This window comes from Eulemur rufifrons, chromosome 24 (assembly GCF_041146395.1).
Source record: "Eulemur rufifrons isolate Redbay chromosome 24, OSU_ERuf_1, whole genome shotgun sequence".
NCBI lineage: Eukaryota > Metazoa > Chordata > Mammalia > Primates > Lemuridae > Eulemur > Eulemur rufifrons.
The window spans coordinates 2,808,820-2,827,753 of record NC_091006.1 but is presented as its reverse complement, the minus strand read 5'-3'; the positions used below and the strand labels follow the sequence as shown (position 1 = coordinate 2,827,753).

General features: G+C 38.8%; 1 protein-coding gene across 1 annotated transcript in view; it reads right to left on the bottom strand.

The window, feature by feature from the left end:
- Positions 1-18,934, bottom strand: part of DPY19L3 (dpy-19 like C-mannosyltransferase 3) — a 68,041-nt gene that overhangs the window by 4,194 nt on the left and 44,913 nt on the right. Inside the window, exons 13-18 of the mRNA XM_069457162.1 lie at positions 17,299-17,421; positions 16,799-16,910; positions 15,991-16,047; positions 11,366-11,448; positions 3,406-3,538; positions 888-1,046 (exon numbers count right to left, since the gene is read on the bottom strand). Of these exons, the coding sequence (XP_069313263.1) occupies positions 888-1,046; positions 3,406-3,538; positions 11,366-11,448; positions 15,991-16,047; positions 16,799-16,910; positions 17,299-17,421 (667 nt within the window). The remainder of the gene's footprint in view (positions 1-887; positions 1,047-3,405; positions 3,539-11,365; positions 11,449-15,990; positions 16,048-16,798; positions 16,911-17,298; positions 17,422-18,934) is intronic.

The window sequence follows — 18,934 nt, the reverse complement described above, 5'->3', positions numbered from 1 at the left end:
GACTATTATTTTCCTTGCGCAAAACTCTGAATCTCCAATTCTGTATAGTCAAGTTTTTTTATTTTTTTTTAAATTTAGGCTATGTTTGTCATTTTGTCCCACTTATTTACAAATCTCTATCAGCTTTTCTACCATTAATTATAGCACACATCACACCTCTCAGGGGTGAAAATCTTCTGTTTGCTGTGTTGAGACCTGGCATAGCTCTAAGAACATTTTTCTCAGAAGGGAGGAGGAGAAATGGCTTGTTGCTTTTCTGCTCTGCAGTGCAAGCTCAGCCACAGAAAGCCATTTTTGTGGCAGTGTCCCAGTGGACACAGGACACCAGGGAGGACAGGGAGAGCAGTGAGAATCCGCCACGGGGCCCCACAGTCCCAGCCACTTGGGGATGAGCCAATATGAAGCTTCGGAGCAGTGGCTTTCAAAGCTGAGGTTTTGTTTTTAGCAGAAAAGTCCTTAAAAGATAAATTTTATGCAGAGCCCCATCATACAAACCGGCCAAAGGCAGGGTTGCTCGGTTTGATGTGAAATTGGGCCCCCTGAGCTCCCCTCTCCTGTCTGCCCTTGCCCAGCCCCTGGGGCAGTCACTGCAGTGCCGAGGTAGGGGGCTCTGCAGGAAAGGAGGAAAGCGAATGCTTGATTCATAATGTCATTCTATTCGACATGAAGTGTAAAAAGATGGACATTCTTTTTTCCTGCATGTTTCATGTAAATGTATTTATACTACGTATCTATTAATATGTAGATATATCTACATCTGTACCTGTATTTAGCTAGTAAACTAGTTTTCAGTTTCACACCTTGATTTTCATTTTTTTTTCCCCTTAGGATTCAGATTGGAATCCCGCCCCCAGGGAGATGCCCCGCACGTGGCTGGACATGCTCACGTGTCCGTTGGCGATGTCGAGCAGGTCCCGAAGCCGGCAGCCCCGGCGGTGCCTTCGCTCGTAGCAGATGCTGTCTTCCAGAATCACGTAGTCAGTGCCGAAGGACCGCAGGAGGGCGTGCACCTCCTCTGGAGACCTCTTTGCATATATCTGATAAACCTTCACAGTGAGACACAAATGGAATCGGGTAAAATACCACTCAATGCCATGGAGTTAATCGAGGAATGTGATGTAACCTCCCACAGGGGCTGAATCGAAGACCTAAACACCTGAGTCCCCCTCCTCTCCCTGCCTGGGCCACTGCTGTGCTCACTCATCTGCAGGCCTGGAGCGTGCGTGGAAATTTTCCAACGGAATATTGTAATTGCTCAGCCTTGGGAAGAGGGAGAGTGAGCCATGCTGAATACATTCGGGTTCAGAATGTATTCTTTTGAGTTATGAATATATTCACCAGTAGATGCCAATTCTAAGCATGCTTCGCCAAGGTAAATGATACGGTTGAGTCAATAAGACAGAGTCTCTACCTTTAAAAAGGGACCTTCAGACTAAACTGGTCCATTAGGGGTGACGGTGCAGTCTAGTGAGGAGGAGACCCAGTGTCTGACAATGGCAGGCGAGGAAAAGGATCCCGTGCGGTCCCTGGTCCTAGGCTGGGGCAGCACCTGTAGCTTTACGGCGCTTGATCACAAGGAGACCCTAACACGTCTCTACCTCCCGTCCTTCCCGAGAGCAAGAGCAACTTGCAGCACCAGGGGCAGCGCAGCAGGGGCGCCGCCGGCACATCCACCACTGCCACACGCTGTGACGAACATACGAAGTCCTCTGTGCTGGGACTTTGCAACGGGCAAAGGCTGTGTGGGCTGTTCTGTGGGTCTACGGGTCCATGAAGGGAGGTACTGTTTCCTCTGTTGTCCCTTGATTTCTAATGATCGGTTTCTGACGTAAGGGACCGGGTATGAGGGCCTGATTCAACGTGTCCGTGTGTACGGGTGAAATGGTGGGGAGGTGAGCTGCTTCCACTTCGAAAACTGTGGGGTCATCCTACAGTCCAGCACACGGTCTCAGACCGAAGGCACTCCAAGGGTTTGAAAGTCATGACTGAAGAGGAGCAGCAGGAACTTGAGGATGACAATTTTGAGGGCATACCACTTGGTACCTCGGTGGGGACTGGCTCTTGGAGAGGGTGGTACACAGAAGGACGCCCCCCCCTGCACTGACCTGTCTTCTCCACAGCTCTCAGTCCAAGTGGGACAGGCCACCTCCTGACCCGAACCTTGTGTCCAGAGAGCAGGGACACTTCCCCCCATTCTTCTACTTAACTTGGAACGATCTGAACACCTGGGCCAACTGAAAAATTCCCATTTTAGCAGGTGTCTAAATTCAGATGGTTTTTATAAAAAACAGGAGATTTAGTAAAAATCATTTGCTTTTAGGCTAGTCAAATCCCACCTCAAAACATGACTTTTTCAACAACTTTTCAATTTCGAACATTAAGAAGTGACCAACATGAATCATTAAAAAATCTGAAATCTTACTGGTGAGGACTAAGGGAAAAAGATGCCCTCCTGCACTGTGAACTGATATGACCTGTGCAGACGGCGGCTTGGTAACATCTATCTATCTAAATCACAAACGCCAATACCCTTTGACCCAGCAGCTCCACATCTAAGAATCTGACGTACAGACAGACACCGTACTTGTAAAGAGTGACGCATATACAAGTCCATTTGGAGCATTGTCTATATAAATGCAAAAAACAGGGAAACAATTGAAATGGTTAAATATGCTACATTCACATAAAATATTATGCAGCTTTAAAAATAACAAGGAAGCTGTTAATATACTGATACAGAATGATCTCCAAAATACATTAAATGCCAAAAAGGCAAGAGGTAGAATGCTACTTCTTTTGTAAAAAGGGGGGAAAGTAATATGGCAAAAATTCATATTTGTACCTGCATAAAATACCTGTGGAAGGCTACGTAAGAAGCTGGTAACCTCATTTGTCTGCCAGGAGGGGAACCAGTAGCTGGAATACAGAGGTGGGAGGGAAACTTTTCACTATCTTTCTTTTTGTATGTTCTGAACTTTGAACTGTGTGGCTGTTTTATCTATTTTAAAAAGTTAACACCATACAACAGAAATGGTCCATAAAAAAGGTGAGCAGTACGCCTCAATTCCTTTTCCTTCCCTTCCCCACTTCAAAAATTCTGAGGGCTTTGCCCCCAAACCCTCCGTCACCTATACCTCGAGGCAGGTGCCTTCTCAGCTCTTCCCTAGGACCTGTGGCCTGAACAGCATGCCCTCGATGGGAGGGGCGCCCTCGATGGGAGGGGCGCCCTCGAAGGGAGGGGCGCCCGCGGTCCAGAACCAGCAGGCGCAGCTGTGCACTGTATTCTGACTCCCCTTGTAACCTACGAGCTGGGGGTGCAGCATGACGCCCCATCTTTACCAAACATGGGGAAACCCAGCCCACGGCCGGGTCACCAAGTGAGAAAAGGCACAGATGGGGCCTCACCGCTTTCGTTCGCTCTCTCAGGCTGCTGTCTTCATAGTGTGGGTGGTTGGTTAAGGTCCTTCCCGTGCACAGCTTGACTCCAGCCAGCAACTGCATGCTTCCAGCAAACACAGCCTTTCTTGGAGTGTTAGAACTAAAAGATTTTAGAGTCTGAATTAACACCACCGCTAAGATTTCCTCAAAGACAACAAAGAAGACAGTATCATACATAATCTTTCAGAATTACGCAGCTATGTTAGCAAGTGTTAAGAGTCGGAGGGGGAAAAAACCAGGAGGTTGCTTGGGTTTTGATTTGCACTTAAACTATTACTATTACATAAACGCTTTGTGTTTGTTTTTGACTGTTCATTAGAATAGTGGTTGGGAAGCTTCTAACTTACTGTTTGGATGACTTTACTTTAATGATGAATTGTCTTAAGAGGCAGGTAGCTCCTGAGTCTGAGGCTTCTAGGCTAAAATCCACAACCCTCTCTTGCTATTGTTCCAGAGGGGCTGATTCTAACAAAAAGAACTCGAAAGACTGCCACTGCTTTTTATATTAAACTTAACTAAAGGGCTGCCCAGAGTAAACTATAACAAACTATTGCCAGAAACTGTTGGTGATCATGAGTCAATTCCAAGGATTTTTGTAAAAAGCATGAAAAAAAAAATCACAGATATTATAAATTACTTTTATGAAAAACAGAATTAATAAAAACAAAAGAACATGAAAAGAAGATCCTGAAATAGCAAATATCTTATTACTCAATATGGGGATGTAAAATACTTCTGACGTGGAAACAAAAATATTTTACACATTTCTTTTCTTTAGCTTTGATTATGAAAAACTATGTGCAGTTTAAGGACTACAGGGCACCCTAATACTAAAGTACAACCTCACTCTCCAGTTACCACCACGCTATGATCCTCTGCCTCCCAGTGGGGTGTGGGGCACCATGATGGGCCCAAGGAAAGATTCCTAGAATATGGAGAGAGCATGTTTCCTTTTCCCCCGGAGAAACAAAGAACTGTAGAAATTGATTTAATTTCCATTTTTTGGAAACCTGAGAGTCACCTGCAAACCGATAAGGTGTTATTTTACTGTGGAGACCACACAGCTCTTTTAGGGGTTCTTCCCAGTGCACACTTTTCCTGAGGCCCAGTAGGAATACTGCAAGATACATTTATCCTTTCTGGGTTAAGAAAGAGGAATCCATGCCTGTTGACTGAGCTAAATACGGGAGATAGTTTTGAAGACTTTATATGAAATCATTAAAATTCAACATCCTCTGCAGAAGCAGCTCTGGCAGGCTGTTTCTTTCCCTCAATGGTTTTGGAGAACAGGGCATGAAACTTGCTCTGCTGCTGAGGTTTCTAAGAGAAGCCTCATCATATTCATATATCCCACCAGGATGTTTTATGTATTTCAACTTAGCGCTAAGACTACAGCATGAATGCCATCCAACTAAGGCCTTTGGATGTCTATGAGCAAGACATCCTACAACTCAAGTTGTGACATTTACAAATAATTTACTTTTGAAAAATTCAAGATTTTCTTTCTAACAATGACACTCTCATTCATTCGCATTCCAATAAGCTTTCTTAAGTGAGGGGAAAAAAAACGGATGGAATTTCAATGAGCATACAAGGAATGACACATAATCTGCATCCCCGCCCCCCATGCCAGAGTCTAGAATGTGGATTCCGGCAGAAAAAAGTTTTGCGTGGCTTGGCTGTACTTGATACGCTGTCATCGCTCTGACAATCAGATCCAGGAACACAAGAACAAACACATGTTTGCTTTGTCCCCTATACCAACAATTTACGGGGGATCTTTAACATTTGTCCCACATGGTCAGAGGAACAGGTGGGTTTAAATGAAAACATGTCAAGGTGCACAGAATTCCTTAGTGAAAGGTTTTACTGAAATTCAGTTTGATTCCACTGACACTTTACACTTATTCTGGGCCTTGCATACCGTGCTACCTTCATTTGTGGTGTGCCATTATTACTAAAGAAAATAAATACGAACAAATATTAATTAAAGAAAGTGCCATCATTTTTATAAGTCAGTCTTCTTTCCTTTTGTATACTCTCAACTGACATAAGCCATTCCACTGCAAGAAATGATATAATAACATCATATATTAATACCAGAAAGTGGCTGTCTTTGGGGCCTCTGAACTAGACAGACACAGAATGCAGAAAGAGGAAGAGTCTGGTTCCCACGTGTGGCAGAGCATGAGGCAGAGGCGAAAGCTGACGCAATGAACAATCCTGGTTTGTACGTCTTACTGCCTAAGAGTGCCACGCCGGTCTTTCGACACAAAAGACAAGCCCAGCAGCCGAGCTTACAATACCCATTCAAATCACAAGACTTAGCATCACCGTTTTGAATAGGTAATAGGAATCAGCACCAAGAAGATGTGCAGAGCTGTTTATAGCGTGTATTTTATAACGACAGCAGAGACAGGTGACGGACCTTGTTATCTACTCACAGCTAACGACTGAGGTTTCAGCCTCCTTCCTGGACTCTCATCATAATGCTTTGACGAATTACAGAGTTCACAGAGGTTTAAATGTCAAAACTCCTGAACTGCTCTTGAGGGAGTTACAAAGTTGTTCTTTATTTACTCAAAAAATATTACTGAGGGCCTACTATGTGCTGGGCTGGCAAACAAGGTTTGATACCCTCTTTTCAAGAAACTTACTAGTTAATATAGCCAGGCTCAGCTCCCATGACAGGCAAGCACTTCAAATACACCGATACCGTAATTAGCCTATCACACATTTGCTAACGCTTACCGTGGGCCTTCTACGCTGGAAACTAAACGCACAGTTATTAAAGCTGCTCCCTCCTCAGGATGCTCTAACAGCACTTGAGAGCTTCCTACCTCCTAAGCCCCTACAGGCACAGCCCCCAAGGCAGCAGCAGAGTACGGTGATGTGTCACATGACTGCTTAGAGGAATTGAGGAAAAAATAGAATAGAATAAAAAACTAAAAAAATGAAGAAATAGAATAAAAATAAAATATAAAAAATAAGAAAATAAAAAATAAAATAGAATAAAGCTCGTTAAATTGAAAAGGTCCTCGTGTTTGGCTTTATTAGCAAAAAATCAGAAAATCTGAAAGAAATATAATCTGTTTAAGCTGTGAGTGCAACACTCCTCACGATGGTTAACAGTCTTTCACTAAGACCCTTGGTTTTATTTTAAAGTATTAAAATACAAGTATCCTAATGCCTATAAAATGAATTAGAAATAATAGTTCTTTCAAAACTACTGACCTCTGAGGATAGCAGAGATGGTGTTTATTTACTTTATTCTGTTTGACCTGGTTTTAAATGCCAGCTTCATGGTAAATCTGGGCTGTACCACTTGCTACTTTAAATATTTCACTTTACCGGTAACATAAATGCAAAAGTAAAAGCAACAAGCAAAGTGGAAAAAAATGAAAAACAATCAATCACACAATTTCTAAACTTAAAAAAAAAAACAAACCCCTATATTTGTTGTATTTTATAGTTTCCGTGGTAAATTTAGCAGACAAAGGGAAACGGGATTCTTTGTCCTTAACTTAAAATATGCACAATGACAGATAAAATGCTGGGCATTCTTCCTTCACAGATACTTTTGCCTGATACAGTCTGTGGTCTGTATCTAAAATAGCTAATGTGCTTTTAACCATTGAGTGACACTTCTCCATTACAGAAAAACAAAGCAATTTTTACAAATGTATGAACAAATGATGTATAAAATGAAAGGATAATTTGTTTTTCTAGCTCTCTGCCAAGCTCCATCGCAGGCTGCCCAACCTGCAAACAATTTGTTCTGTAAGAAATGTCACTACATAATAACAAGGACTCACAGGTCAAATGGATTTACATTATATAATTTAAATGTCACTCCAGGAAGACCTGATGGCATTTTCGAAAAAATAATCTCATTGATTTTTTAAGCTCTAAGTTTCAACAAGTTAATTACTGTTGAACTAATGGGTAAACTGAGCATTATAATATAATGTGTGAACATTTGCTTTACCTACACTTCAAAAATTTATAGAATTATGCAAATGCTACAAAATGATTCATTAAATATAAAAGAAGTTTACAGGCATTTAAAATCTGAACTTAGCCTACATCATATTAAAAAAATACAGTAACTCTTTCTGCTTTGATTAAATGTGAAAGAAACTTGGTATATTTTTTCAGTCTCACTGAGAATATACTGCACATACACGCTTCATTACTGAAAAGAGACTATTTCTAGTGAAAATCTCCTATAGCCAAGTAGTTAAAATGTCATACCTCAAAATATTCAAATCTGCAGATCTGTCTATCTTAATTGCAAAATGTCAAAGAAAATTTTCAGGAATCAAAAACGAAACATTCAAGGACACAAAGGAACAAGGTATGAAGCACAGATTGCTACTGCATTTGGCCTTGCTGAAGTAAATGTGTTTTCTAATCACACATGAAACCTATAAAAGTACCACCTGGTTTTTGCTGAAAGAGATACCAGAAGGCAAAAAAAAGAACCAACAAACCACCCAGGTTTGTATCTAGGAAACATTATCAGCAAAGAGGGGTAAATATGAATATATGCATTTAAATCTGCTTGAAAACGAAGCATGCGACACCTCAGTGCAGCGTGGAAAGCAGGCAGCCAGGTGCACACACAGGCTAGGGGTGTGGACAGCAGGGGGTGAGCTGACCGCCTAGCTCTCATAGGGAAGGCAGCTGGGGCTACGACATCTTGGTGGCCTGATTTTAACAAAATGTCCTTACCAACTAAAATGTCTCTGATTAAAATGTCCAAATATCCTTGTAAAAAAGAGCAATTTAATCCCTAAACATTCTTAGTTTTATACTTAAATCTCCATTCCTTTAAGGAACTAAAGATAGGAAAGTGTAAAGCAACATTTTCTATTACTAAAAATTAGAACTCTAAAAACATTTTCCACTAAACCTTTTAAGCCTCTGAAAATCTTAAAATGGAGTTGAAAGAACGAACATGGGAGAAAAGAATGAAGACAACGGTGCTGAGATGAAGTTCAATGTTTACCCTAATGAAGAGGCAGTTAGTGGACTGCTACTCGGCGTCAACACGTTTAACACATAGCTGGTGCTCAATAAACATCTGCTGAATTGTATTAATAAGTACAAAACTTCAGATGTGAAATAACTTTATATATTAAGACTTTAAATGTTTACACAGAAATCCAATCCCTCTGGCATGATGCCTCTCGAATTTATAAGTGTTATCCTAAAGGAATGTCCTTTATTTTCCCTTGAAGATATCTCTTTAGCCTAGAAAAGGTCATAACCAGGTCTCTCAAAAAGAAAAGAAAGTAAGTAACTCTGACTGAGGCGATGTCATCTTTCAATTTACCCTCAAAGCAGAGATGCTTTCAGCAAATGCTTGCAAAGTTTGAATCTCCACGCGGAAGCTCAGAGTCCTTGGAGCCCAACAGTGATGCGTAAGGTGAGGCTGAGGTTTCCCCAGCATCAAGTACAAGGAGCAGAGGCTGGAAGATGACAAATAAGCTTCTTCTCCACACTTTACATGAGAGTTACCCTGTGCAAAAATGAGGGTCCCCTAGGGTTTCCGCAGGTCACCATTTCTCTAGTTCTGACTCACCCCAATGGCAGCCATCTGGTAATGGAGGCTGTGCCCCTGCCCAAGAGACACCGTCCGTCATGACTGCATTGACAAGGGACAGACATCTGGGGGCTTGAGAACAGCACAGACAGAAGACAGGATGGAGGGAACTGAGGCACCCCCACCGACAGCGCAGCTCCCCACCAGACAGCCAACAGCTGCTTTCAGGTACACTCCAGGTGCCCTTAGGCCACGGTCTTTTCCCCAGCACAACTCACACTTTCTAATGCCATGGACGCTGTGACTAATCAAAGCAGTGAAGTGAAAGCTGAAGGCCATATTTTATGTTTCGAAAACAGAAGAAATCAGGGCAGGTTAAAAGAATATTAAGTCCATTCACTTGTGTTTGGAATGGAAGACTGAGGACCAGAGCTGATTTAAATGTTGATTTAAACAAACATATTTTATGTCTAAATAGACCCTATTTTGGCATACATTCATCATCACTTAAGCTTATTTCACAAACATGCCACGCAGCTATTTTTACAAAAACGGTAATTTAGATTAGAAGAATTTTAGAGGAAAAAAAGGCGAAGTTAGATCACAATGGAACAAATTTTTTTGAACAATACAAATCCTTCAGTTGTTGAGAATTAAAAAAAAAAAGTCAGAAGAGTCTGTCTCCAAAGGCACAGCTTGGGGAGAGGGGGCTGCCAGTAAGAGGAAATCTAGGAACAAAGACACTTCCCCAAAAGGAGGAATAACAGACTATCACAGTCTTCTTTACATCTGGAATAACCTCTCACTCACAACTTTTCAGAGCCAGAATGTTACTTTAAGTCATCTTCCGTGAGAAAAAGCATGAAGATAAAGGCACCACGAGTAAGTGCCTCCAGTCTGGGGCAGCGGAAGATAACCCGTGGCTCTGCTAGAATACATTTTGAGTGACTGGAATTAATTCTTGAAAGACGGGAGTGGAAACGAGGGGCTTGCAATGCTAACCCAGGCAGATCTGGAAAAGATCTACCCTCTTGGGGATGCTACCAGAGCGTGGGTGTCCTACAGCATTTCCACGTATGATCTTACAGACAGAAAACATCAGCCTCACTTTCAGATGCACATGTCATAAATTTCCAGTTGACTATATGTTAATGTAGAAGTAATTAGCTTTCTTTTATCCGAATAACTCTCTTTTCCTATGTATAATAAATACTGAAGGAATCATTCACTCTATTATAATTGTCTGCCGTGATTTAAAATTAAATAAATAAAAAACAAAGCACTGCTTAACCCTCTCAGCACCAGAAATATGTGAAAAATTACACTCATTGCATCAGTCAAACCCAGTCCAACATTGGGACCAAAGCCACATATATATTTTAGACATAGATCTCTATAAAATCCATGTATTGCACCCAAGAGACCCAGGCTATCAAACATTTACCATCTCTTAATACACAGGCAGCGCTAAACTGTACTGGTTAGTAAACATTAGTCATGACCAGGTGCCAATACTGCTACAAAAATTCTAAGTGATGGAGACAATACAGCCCATGCTTTCAGAATATGTCACACAAGATTTGCAACATCTATTTATGTGTGAATAACAACACTGCTGCTTTCTGATTATAAAGTAGGGAAATACAGTATTACAGGGCATGGGAATGTTGCTCTGGACAGAAAAGTTTATTTTTGCTGGTAGAAGGCAGGTTTCATTAACAAAGCTTTGAAATACACGAATTTCATTCTGATGCTGAAGGCTGAGGCAGAGCAACAAAGCACAGGTGAAAATAAGAACCAATATCGTGCTAAAGCATTACGATGTTCAAGAGAAAACAAGCTCCAGTTTTTGTATTTTACATTTTCTCTAGGCTTAGGCTTGGGCTTGGGCAATACGATTAGCTAAATTGAAATCTGCACTGAGCTATTACGACTCTAATTAAATGGAGTTTACAGTACAATTTAAAAATAATTAACAACGAAAGAATACTTTCAAATGTCAGCATGAATAGAAAATTTGAACAGTATTATGATAAAATAATAAAGATAAATTTGGAAGAGAGTATAAAACGGTGAGTTTTAACACAGATGATAAATAACATTTTATTGCCCTTTCTGTCAGTGGTTTGAAATTTATTCCTCCACTCTATTTTCCTCTCCAAATGGGTATTTTTCCTTTCTTCATGGGATATAGTTGGAGAGAATATTTCTTGAATGGAAAGAAGTTATTTCCAAATATAGAGTTTTAAAGAAAAATTTAATAAATGTTTTTTCATAATTAGATTCAGAAACAAACAAAAACCCCTAAAAAACTAATGAAGTGTATAGTGACTCTTAAAAGGCACTTAGAATTTTAAAGGTTAAAAAAAATCCTCTTACTTAATCCAGTTCATCAGCTCCACTGTATCTGGATCATAGAATTCTCTCAACTCGGAGAGTTCATCCATCATTCCTGGCCAGAACTGAAATTAAAAACAAAACAAAACAAAAACAAAATCCACCCCCATACCCACAACTATCACTAATATTAAATGAAAAAAAAAAAAAGAAACTCTACATAATTTGTGACCTAAATAAACATGGCAACTGGAATATAAAATTCCTTCATCTCTGTACTCAACCCCCCTAAGCACAAGGGAGCTGAAGTCTGAGAAAAGACTTTGAAATTATCTTGAGCTGAAGCTAATTAGGACTAAAGGTATTGCCAACTTTATAAATGAGCTTTTATTTTTCTCTAACAAAAACATTATTGCATGTGGTGTTAATATCTAGTAAAACATTATTTTGACATGACAAGAATGCCAACCATGAGAAAGCTCACAATATATCAGGAAAATGTAATTAACTAACATGCAATCTTCCCTTAAAAAGTAGACTGTACCCCATAGGCCTAATACCATTTTATAGCTGGAAAAATGTTTTTCAACACAGAATCTCATTTTATCCTCACAATAACCCACGAGACAGATGATGCAGAAGGCAACATCACCACTGGGATTTGCTTTTCATTTTACAAGTACGGAAACTGTGGCTCAGAGAGGTGCCTGAGTTGACCAGGCCACAAGTGGCAGAGCCATGACTTAGAACCTGGCTCCAAATTCAGCCCCCTTTTCATTGCATAATATTGTGATTATATTTTTTGTACTAGAAATCTGACCAAATGGTTTGACATACATTAATATAATTACTGGTAAAATGAGAGAGAAGAACATTTGAATGTAGGACTCTCCACGAAAATCTGATATATTTGACTATACCATTGGTGCCTCCTGGTGAACTTGATTTACTTAAGGTTATGCAGATATAATGTAAAAATTACACTCTGAACTCACCACTTATCTAATATATAATAACATAAAGCTACTTAATTCAACAATTAATTAAATCTTAATTGTTCTATCAAATGATGGTTGACTAAGAAGATCTGCTCTTATCAGCTGCAGTATTCATTTCACATATTGGCACAGAAGACCAACAACAATGTATCTATGCTTCATTGATGTAGAAAATACAATTTTACTTAAGAACTACTAAGAAAGTAGCACTGATTGGTCTATGGCTGTGTTTTAGCCCTATGACTTTTTTTTTTGTCATCTCATCTTTAGCCATTTTTACTTTTCATTCAAATCTTATCTCCTGGGTGGATGAATCAGGGAATTTGCTGGGGATGGAAAATCAGGAGTCAGCACTTCTGGTTCTAGCTTTTGGAAGAGATGTGGCAGAAGTTACAGATTAAATGACACCTTTGTAATATTTCAATTATCCATTTTCCCTATTAACTTGATAATCAATAGAATGCCAACATTTTAATGAAATGCTCTAATTCTTTCAGTATAAAACATTTGAAATCTGTAAACTCAATGGATATTAGATATTTTTCTAGTTTGAAAGTTGCTGCTATTAATTCTGAAAATGTCAAAATCTAGTGAGAGTTTTGTAGCAAACTCCTTTAACAATGTGAAAGTGTTGAATTAACTACATGCTGTTTTTACCCATCAGCAGTAGTTTACATGAGATTTCAGCAACCCCAATAAGTTAATCAACACCAGAGTAATAATTTGATTACACTCTTAACTTCAGAGTAGAGACCAGTACATGCTTTTCCCTTTTAATAAGATTATCCTAAACAGAGATATAGCAAAACTGGTATCATGAACAAGAAATTTTAAACCCTCATTACAACTGTGATATAAATTCAGGCTTTGAAATATATGAATTCACATTACTTACAGATAAATCTGTAACAGTTGGAAAACAGATTCAGTTTCAGGGCAACCTCTAAGATATATAACATCTTTATTTTCTCTATAATTTCATATTTGACAAATTTTGAGAAGATGAAACATCCAAACTATTTTATATAGTGAAAGCTGAATGCATTAGGGTTTCTCCTGAAGTCCTATACCAAGAGGGGCTAGGCCAACAGTCTTTCAGAGGATTCTTTAGGATATTATCTCTTACTCAGAAAAAAATCTATAAGAATTTCCAGGAAATGATGACTTTTTCAGTGCTATCACTGGTTCTTCTACAGCAGTGGTTTTCAAGAGGAGTGAGGGGAAAGATTTTGCCCCTCCCATCCCATAAGATGTTTGGCAATGTCTGGAGACATTTTTGTTTGTCACAACTAGGGGAGAGAGAGGTGCTATCAGTATCTAGTGGGTAGGAAGTAAGGGTGATGCTAAAACATTAAACAATGCACAGGACAGCCCCCTATGACAAAGAATTATCTGGCCAAAATGTCAATAGCGTCACGGTTGAGAAACCCTGTTAACAATACAGCAGGGGTTTCTTAAACTTTATGGGTACAACATCAGCATCACCTGATGGGCTGGCTGAACTCCACTCCCAGGGTTTCTGATCTAATAGGTCTGGAGTGGGACTCAAACACCTGTGTTTCTAACAAGTTCCCAGGTGATGCTGATGCAGCTTGTCTGGGGACCACACCTGAAGAGCCGATGCTCTCTAGTATAGCTCATTTCTCTACAACGCCCTTCCTCAATTTTACTAAGAGTGAGGGACCTTGGTCCTCAAATAGCTTTCAAAAAAATCAATAAAATTTCAATAAACAGCTGGTACATAAAAGAACGGGGACTACATGCACACAGGCAGTGGAAAAGATTGTTCCAGTTTGCATGTGTCTTTAGTGGTGGGACAGGAACAATGAAGAGCTCTTTCCCGTGAGGAGGGTGTTTTAATCCTCAAAATCATTGTGTACAGGTGACGTTACCTGATTCCTCATTAACAGACACTCTGTTTATTTATTTATTTATTTTTTGAGACAGAGTCTTGTTCTGTTGCCCGGGCTAGAGTGAGTGCCATGGCATCAGCCTAGCTCACAGCAGCCTCAAACTCCTGGGCTTAGGCGATCCTACTGCCTCAGCCTCCCTAGTCGCTGGGACTACAGGCATGCACCACCATGCCCGGCTAATTTTTTGTATATATATTTTTAGTTGGCCAGATAAGTTCTTTCTATTTTTAGTAGAGACGAGGTCTCACTCTTGCTCAGGCTGGTCTTGAACTCCTGACCTCAAGCGATCCACCCGCCTCGGCCTCCCGGAGTGCTAGGATTACAGGCGTGAGCCACCGCGCCCGGCCCAGACACTCTGTTTAATCTTTAATTGTTGCTTCCCACATGTTTTTAGTAAGTTTCACTTATTTACATTAGACCAATAAAATTACAGAGGCAGAGAGGCAGAAATCTATTTCTGTGTTTTCCAACATGTAGGAGTTAGCATAGAGCTCCGTCCATGATAGTAAATGTTTTGATGTATAGGAAGATAATAGAACATATTTTATTTTATTTTATTTTTTTGAGACAGAGTCTCGCTTAGTTGCCCAGGCTAGAGTGAGTGCCGTGGCGTCAGCCTAGCTCACAGCAACCTCGAACTCCTGGGCTTTAAGCGATCCTACTGCCTCAGCTTCCTGGGTAGCTGGGGCTACAGGCATGCGCCACCATGCCCGGCTAATTTTTTCTATATATATTTTAGTTGGCCAGATAATTTCTTTCTATTTTTAGTAGAGACGGGGGTCTCACTCTTGCTCAGGTGGTCTCGAACTCCTGACCTCGAGCGATCCACTCTCCTCGGCCTCCCAGAATGCTAGGATTACAGGCGTGAGCCACCACGCTCGGCCAGAACGTATTTTTTTTAAAATACTTACGGTGCTTATCAAATATTTTTTTTTAGCCTAAAACCTTTGGTTCACAAAACTTTACATGAAAATATAAATAAGACCAAAGCGGAACGGCTTCGGCTGACCCTCTCTGCGGATGGGGACCTTTACCACCCTCCAAATCAGGGGCTCTTTACAGTAGAGTTTGAAATCCACAGTTCTAACTTAAAAGTTGAAGAGAAATAAATCTAAACTTAAAAAATATGTAAAATTTTTTAAAAAGAGAGGGCAGGAACTCAACTGGATAAAACAATCTGTGCTAGCTGCCCAGGTGATAATTCAAGCCTTAAATCCCAAAGATGTGTACAACTTGATCAATAATCATCTCTAGTAGGAAGTTCTCAGAATTCAAGCAGAGTTAATGTTGTTTCAGATATTAGTCAACTGAGAGTATGAAAAACTTCCATTACTTCCTACTGAAACTGAAGGATAGATAAAAGGCCTAGATTAAGTAAGATACATTTATTAATAAAAATCTCTTACTCGATATAAATTAGGTGATGGGGAAAACAATTTTTCTACTTTATTCATTTCAAAATAGGTCCGAAAACATCTTATTTTCAGACTTTGCATCAGCTGAATAGTGAGAATCAAAAACCAAAATTAATTAGAATGACTAAATGCTATAGTAGTTTTTGTTATATTTTACTTGTTTTCCTTGTTTGTTATGTTTTTACTTGTTCTATCAATGCCAATTGCAATAAGAAGCTAAAGAGGTATTTATAACCTCCACAAGCCACTCTATTTTGCCAAATAATGCACAAAACATATTGAGTCAAAGCAATTATTATGCTAAATAGATTAATGACAAGAATGAGGAAAATCCATCTTACCTTATAGCATAGATACAGCAGTATTAATATCGGTACTGAATATCGCATTATATATATCTACATAAGAAAGACACTATTTAGATTACAAGTATTTTGAACACTTTTTTTTTTTTTTTTTTAAGAGATGGAGTGTCTTGCTATGTTACCTAGGTTGGCCTGGAACTCCTGGGCTCAAGCGATGCTCCTGACTCACCCTGCCAAGTAGCTGGGCCTACAGGCCTGCACCATCATGCCCGGATTTTTTGAACGGTTTTGCTTTGTAAATAGATGCCGCTTATTCTTTTTTAAAACAACAGAAATATAATGTAACGGAGCATGAGCCTCCAATACCCAAAACAACTAAGTCAATATAAGGGTTCTAATCGTTTATAAGATATTGGTAGCTTCTACCATATTGCCACCTAGTGAATTTATAGGGCAGAACAATCCAAGACTGCATTTCTAGGCTACTGAACATTATTATACACTTTAATTATTTTTAGGAAAATACATTATAATAATAGTTACAACTCAGATAAGGGGATTATTGGTAATTTTTAATTTCTTTTTGTGCTTTTTTAAATATTTCCAAATTCTGTACAATTAACATATAATCTATAGTCTGGGGAAAAAATGATTTTTAAAAATAAAATTATTTACAAAATAATTCCTTATAAAATCTGAATGCATCAGTTATCTATTTTTATCTTCAAATTTTAGTATCCATTTTATCTGACCGATGTATGGGAAACTACTGACAAAAAAGAACTGGTATGAAAGAAATACTAAAAATCATTAACAAGTCAATGGAAAAAGGAACAGCACTGACCCTCCTTGGGCTATAAAGATGGAACGACTTCAGAACTAACTCCCATATTTCAGGGCTGCATAAGCCAAATGATGCAAACACGCACATGTGTGATGTCCAGAGGTACTTCATTCTGTAAGAACAGGAAGTTTTTACAAAAGTCAACAAAGGACTAGTTGTGTATAAACCTAGAGTCTGAGATAACTGTAAAGGCAGCTTTTCAGTCTATGACAGTAAAATCTTAAACTATGCAGAAACCATTTGCTAAAGGGTCAGTTATTAATTCCCTTGTCTTCTGAAAACTATCACGTAAGTAAACATAGAGGACTTCTGTATTAAGAAAAAACTAATTATCAGTAAAATTTTGTACTGGGAGAAGACAGAACATCATGACAATTTTATGGGAACCATAATCATTAATGCAGATGATTGTCAGTTTCCAGATTATACTGCTAGGTAATGTCAAATAAACAGTGGTCAAATTAAAAAATAAATCAAAGAAACAGGTAAGACAAAAATACCTCATTGTACTCAAGGCCAAGAATCCAAACAGAATGGTATGTATCAAGTTATAGGCAGTTTCTGGTTTCAGGTTAACTGTACATTTTTCCATTTTACCCATAGATTGTTGATTTGTAGAATCACTGAATAAAATAGCAAACATACAAAATTAAAGCTGGAAAAATTTTACCTTAGTTAAATCTTAAAGAAGAAGATATAAGAAACTTATGTCTTTATATATTTAGAAATGTATTATTTCCCTAAGATGAAATATATTAGTACTGATCAATTTTGAATATATGAGGGTAAAAGTGTCACAGTATAAATGCATTAGTAATTAGAAAAGCTAAAATTTCACAGTAGCCTTCAATTTAAGTAAAAACTTAAAGTGCATCAATTCTTTAAAAGAGAATAGCAAAAAAAAAAATCCTTTTGGAGTTATTGAAACTGGAAGAGATATTTAAAGATGTTTTACTAGTTATTACCAGTATTTTTAAAATGTTTACAAATAAGCAAAAGCAAAAATACATCAAAAAATTTAGGACCAATTTTATGAATCCAAAATCACATTTTTGACCTATCAATACCTCATGATGTATTTCCAAGAGATGACTTCTATCAAATATAGCTACATTATCACACCAATAAAATTAACATTAATTCTTAAACATCATTTAATACCCAGTTTATGTTCTATTTTCCCTGTTTGTAGCAACTGTTTTTTTTTTTTTTGGTAGTTTTTTTTCTTTGAATCAGGATACAAAGATTATGTATGCATTTCACTGATATATCTCTTTAAATATCTTTTGATCTATAAAAGTATCCCCCCCTTTTAAAAAAAGGCCATTTATTTGTTGAAGAAAATATAACATTTGTCCTGTAACTCTTCCCATCTTCTGTATTTTGCTTTATGTGGTGTTTAATACATTCTCTATTTCCATATTTCTTGTAAACTTATAAGCTACAGGTTTGTTAGAGTCAAGTTCATTTTGTTTGGGCACAAACTCCTCACAGGGTCATGATGTACAGTAGTCCCCCCCTTATCTGTGGTTTCCCTTTTGGTGGTTTTAGTTACCTCGGAAATTGCTGTCTGAAAACATTAAATGGAAAATTCTCAAAATAAACAATTCATAAGTTTTCAATTGTGTTTTATGTGATAAAATCTTTTGCCGTCCCTCTCTGTCCCGTCTGAGACATAAATCATCCCTTTGTCCAGTGTATCCACGCTGCATATGCTACCTGCCCATTAGTCATTTAGTAGCCGATCAATTATCATGGCATTGCTTGTGTTCAAGTAACCCTTACTTTACTTAACAATGGCCCCAAAGTACAAGAGTAGTGATGCTGGCATATTGTTATAATTGTTCTATTTTATTATTAGCTATTGTTGTTAATCTCTTACCGTGCCTAATTTAGAAATTAAACTTTATCATAGGTATGTATGTCTAGGAAAAAACACAGTAGTGTGTAGGGTGCACAACTACCCACAGTTTCAGGCATCCACTGGGGGTCTTGAAACGTACCCCCCACGAAAAGGGGGGCCTACTGAATGCATCACATTGGGAAGCACAAACTGGCTGTCTCCACTTAAGTGATGTTAAGATTGATGAGTGGGTTTAGATGTCACACAATTTGTTGTTGAGGGAAAAGAAAGCA